Source organism: Megascapheus bottae, chromosome 35 (assembly GCF_031878675.1).
Source record: "Megascapheus bottae isolate mThoBot1 chromosome 35, mThoBot2.hap1, whole genome shotgun sequence".
NCBI lineage: Eukaryota > Metazoa > Chordata > Mammalia > Rodentia > Geomyidae > Megascapheus > Megascapheus bottae.
In genome coordinates, this window is record NC_143543.1 from 3,508,654 (window position 1) to 3,513,886 (window position 5,233).

The window sequence follows — 5,233 nt, forward strand, 5'->3', positions numbered from 1 at the left end:
AAAAACACAAACTCAGATGAATATTCTCACCAAAGAGCTTATTTAGATTTAGACATGTCTTGCTGGTGGGACTCTCAGGCAAGAAACCCAGAAGGGGGGTCAAGGAGTTCCTTGACCACCCAGGCCTTAGAGAGCTTGCTGCGCCCAGCTTTTTCCTCTGTGTTTTAGGCCCACAGTACACTTTGTAAAACAAAACAAAACAAAACAAAACATAGACATACAGGGGGTCGGTCGATTTTTACTTACCTCCGGAGGCCTCTGCTTTGCACCTGGGCATCTTTCCCAAAAAAGGTGGTTAAAAGGAGGGGTGGTAAAGACAAACTACTGCTTATCCAATGAGTGAAGGGGCATAGGAAAAAAATAACACAAACAATCCTTTATCTCAATAGCATACACATTATTAGGAACTGATGAAAAACTTGGAAGCCCTGGTTGGGCTGCATAAACCTGTATTTTCCTGACCCTTTTGATAAAAATAGGGAATTTTGAAGCTGTTTCTGTATTAATTTTAATAGCTCCAATTGTTTTTTCTGCCAATAGGCCACTGCTCCATTCATACAGGGTCATGTGATTTCCAAGTTAACTGTGGCCCCTAGAATTGAGGGGCAGTTTTATGCCATTTTTTTTTTATAAATAATGCAGTCATCACAGAATGCTACAACATCCATATCTTGTCTCTCCCTAGAGATTATTGGGCAGGTCCTCTTTAACAACAGAGGCTGAATGGTGAGAGGCTCTCACAGGCCTGCTGTTTGCTAAGAAGCTGCTAGGCCTGTAGGTGGGACCTGCTGCTAGGAGGAGGGAACTTAAGCCTGGGAGGAGATCTGAATTCCAGGCAAGGCATTGTTGTTACCCCTGGCCTCAGCTTCAACATAATAGGCTGCTTTCTACAGTAAAACTTTCTCCCTGAAAGTATTGCCCATAAGATTGTCTTCCATGTTGGGGGGTAATCAAGGTGGTAGGCATTGTTTTAAACATTTCTTTTACATAGAAAAAGAGGGGAATTACTGAGGGTTGGGCTTCCCATCCCAGGAGATTCCTGAGGGGACTGAGGGCCATAAGGTTAACTCCATAGACAATCCACCAGGCTGAGGGGAGGTCTGCTTTCATTTTGGAGTTTGAGATCAATCAGTGGTGGATAAATTTGCTGGCCTGTGCCTTTATCGACAGGGGCAGCAGAGCACTGTCCCAGGGGGCCCCTAGTATTCTCCCCTTTCTGACCCTGCCAGGCTACCCTCTCCCAGGTGGACTCATCCCATCCACCGTGCAAAAATTCACGGGCAGGAGGACTAAATAGTTTCATAAAATTGCTCAAGCTTTTTCCATACCTTTAATCAGGTTTCTAAATTTAGGGTTCCCTCCTCTGGAAACCAGGGGCATGCTTCTGCGATAAACTGTAGAAAGCCTTCAAGCTGCCCCAGCTCTTCCCGCGTTCCGTGGGCTTGAAGTATGCCTCTAAGGGCCTGCACATTGAGCCTGCGGCTCTCTTGTCCCGTAATTTTTTACTCCCCACTGTACACTCTCCTGCTCTCTCACTCTCTTAAGATCCTCTCTTGAGTCCTATGACGTCACTCACCACAGCGGGGGGTCCTCCACCATCATCCCAGATTTTCAGGGTCCCTGTTTGGGCACCTCTTGCTGGGGCCAGCAGGCAGCAAACCAGGATTCCTGAAATAGGGAGCAGGGACTAGGAAAAAATACAAGAGAAACAAACAGATGGGGTTTGGGAGGTCTACAGCCCAAGTCAGCAGCCCAAGAAAGCTGTGAGCTTAAGACTACAGCCTCGTTTATTTCCAAATCAAGGCTTATATACTTTCTCCAAAACGGGGAACTGCCAGGGGTTACATGCATATGGTAAATCTCAGATCAATTAAACCAGGGAACTGCCGAAAAACAATAAAGCAATAAAGCAATAAATCAAAGAGATCAGAAAGTTCACAATACAGACAATGTAGCTTCAGAAGTTCCTAGGCATGGCATCCGCTCGCTTCTTAGTGTGGTTATCTTACTCTGATGTGCAGATTCAAGGGACAGCCTGGCTCCACACTCTGGCTCCCAACACGGGAAGAACTTGAGGAACATTGGGGATGGTGGCTACAGTGGGGTTCCTATAGTCTAGGTGGGAGCAGCCATGGGCAAGTTGGTACCTCGTGTGGGACCTGGGTTTGCCTGGTGATCTCTGGGTTTATTTGTCAGCCAGGCAGGGATGCTGCATAACAGGGGTCCAGATAGTGGGGTTTTTTTTTGGCCATTTTTTTTCATTTTCTGAACTGTCCAAAGAGTTAGATCTTAGGTGGCATAAGTCTCTATCAGCATAGAGGTCTGATGAAGTGAAATTCTGGGTAGAAAGTATGCCCTTAGTCCCTAAATCTCTACTTGGTCCAAGAGAGGGAATTTACCTGAGTGCATAGCCATGTTCCCTTAATAGTTTTTATTCCAGCCTTTCTCATTGGGAATATGCTCATGTCTGAGGGTAATGTATGCATCGGTAGGTGGGGTTTTCCTCTAACAAATCATTTAATTGGCAGTTAATTCCTTGAACATTGAAAGTTAGAAGTGAGAAGTGTTTGGTAATTCCTGACCTGTCATCACTTTCTTAAGGGCTTTAACTTGTCATTTCTTACTACATTTATTTTGTTCTCTCGTAAAAAGCCATTTTTCTGATCTCCAATAAACTCCTCAGAATAACTCAGATGTAGTGTTTCTCAAACGGCACAACCATTGCCTTGACCATAAGAAGCTAAGAGACAGTGTTCAGATACAGAGTGAAAATTCTTAGAGTAGCACAAAAAACAAAGATGGATGAGAGGAAGGAAGGAGTTAAGGGAGGAAAGGAGGGAGGAAAAGGAAGTAAGGATGAAAGGAAAGAAATTCAGACACTTTCCAGAACTATTGTGGAAGTATTAAACTTTGCTTGGATGCTGTTTTTGCTCAGGGCTGTGTAACTACTGTTCTGTGTGTGGAGAAATTAAGCAATAAGAGTGGTCATTCTTTTTTTTTTGGTAGTTGTAGGACTTGAACTCAGGGCTTGAGCACTGTCCTTTGACTTTTTAAAGGCTAAAGCTCTACCCTTGAGCCACAGCACCACTTCCACCTTTTTTTTCTTTTTTTCCCACCTTTTTTCTTTATATGTGGTGCTGAGGAATCAAACCCAAGTCTTTGTGCATGCTAGGCAAGCTACTCTACCACTAGGCCAAACTCCTGGCCCAAGAGTGGTAATTCTTTTGGGTCCATTGTTTGACATTTCAAAGAGAAGCTGGGCTGTTTGAATCACACCTTTAATCCTACCATTTTTTGTTTAAAACCATTTTTTTTGTACAGATGTAAAGGGCAGTAGCTCTTGAAGGTATAATGGGTGTGACTTAGTAATCTGATCATAAGGTACACTCTGATGGGTAGATATTCCAGGTGAAGGGTGGGATTGGGATATATAGAGGCCAACACCAGAGAGAATAGCAGCAGATTCCTGGAGCCTGCATTCAGGGCCCAGTGCTCCTGACATTCAGACAGCCCTGTACACATCTGATCCCCCAAGATGGGCATCAGAACCCAACCCTCACTCCAGCATCTCGCCATGAAGAGTCTGCTGAACAACCCGTCCCTGGCCATCTCTGCCCTGCAAGACTTGCCTGGGCTGTTCTTCCCTTCACTCTTTTTGGAGGCCTGTGCTGGGAGCCACACAGAAGTGCTGAAGGCCATGGTGCAGGCCTGGCCATTACCATGCCTTCCCCTGGGGGACCTCACAAAATCACCAGATCTGGAAACCTTCAAGGCTATCCTGGATGGAATTGATCTGCTACTTGCTAAGAAGGAGCGCCCTAGTGGGTGGAAACTGCAAGTTCTTGATCTGCAGAATGAGCACCCAGAGATCTGGACAAGGGGATACCACTACATGGCCCAAGTCTCTTATCAGGACATCCTGACTGAAAGAGCAACCAAGAGTCACTGTTCAAGGATGTCTGCCAAACAGCCCTTGGTGATCAGCGTTAACATGACCATCAAACGTGGCACTATAGATGATCTTCAAGCCTACCTGCTCCAGTGGGCCTTGGAAAGGAAAGAACAAATCCAGATTTTCTCAAGGAAGGTTCAAATTCTGTCTGACTCCATCTTTGAAATCCAGAAGGCTTTGCTTGTGGTGAGGCTGGACTCCATCCATGAACTGGTGGTAAGTAAATTCCGCCAACCAGAAACCTTGACTATATTTGCTCCTTACCTGGGCCAGATGAAGAACCTTCACTTCCTCAACTTCTCCAACATATGTGATCATCTAAGTACTTTCAGCCCCAATAACTTCTGGTATTCTTGCAAATTGGGGGAACATCTGGGGCAGCTTCAACATCTCCAGGAACTTCATGTCCACGACTGCTTCTTCTTTGGTGGAGACCTTGCCATCATTCTCAACAACCTGGCACCTTTGAAGACCTTATCTCTGAGCTGCACTGTGATGGAGGAATCTGATCTATGGTTCCTTTCCCAAAGTCCCTGCACCAGTCAGCTCAAGCACCTGCGTTTAAGGAACTTTGTCATGGACAGAATCAATGTTCAACCTCTGAGAGCCTTTTTGGAGAAAGTGGCCAGAAATCTAGAGGCACTGGCCCTGGAGGAATGCTTTATCACAGATGCCCAGATCTCAGCCATCCTGCCTTCCCTGAGCCAGTGTGCCCAGCTCAGGTTCTTCAGTTTCTATGGAAACTGCATCTCCATGGCCACCCTACAGAATCTCCTGAGACACATGGCCAGGCTGGGCCATTTGAGACGAGGGCTCTACCCTGCCCCTGTGGAAAGCTATGAGCACGAAGAGGTGTGGTTTGAAATAATTGATCCTGAGCGATTTGGCGAGGTTCTCACAGGTGTGGCGCAGGTAGTGCGAGATATGGTAACAACACAAAAGGTTCAGATCTGTACCAGTCTCACTAATGACCAGAACAAGTGCCATTTCTATAGTTTGGGCCATGATGGATCCTGGGAGGTCACAGATGAATGTCTTCCTGCCCTTTCTGCTGTACCTGTATAGTTAAGCCCCTCTCTCCTAGAATCTCGTCTCAGCATCAGAAATGAAACCCTGATAGATGTCCACAGACCAGAAATTTCTGTGTGGATGGAGGAGACAGTGTATCTGGTCCTCACCTTTTCAATCGATCATAGTTTTGGAACCCCAGGAATTTCTGAGTGCTTTGGGGCTCCAGGCATCCTGTGTACATGCCATCATGAATCTGGAGTGAATTCCATC

The 5,233-nt window shown here is 45.9% G+C and overlaps 1 protein-coding gene across 1 annotated transcript; it reads left to right on the forward strand.

The window, feature by feature from the left end:
• Positions 1-3,535: 3,535 nt before the first annotated feature.
• LOC150042501 (PRAME family member 12-like) lies at positions 3,536-5,017 on the forward strand. The gene has a single exon (XM_090324452.1). It carries the CDS (start codon positions 3,536-3,538, stop codon positions 5,015-5,017), a length of 1,482 nt encoding a protein of 493 aa, XP_090180578.1.
• Positions 5,018-5,233: the final 216 nt, after the last annotated feature.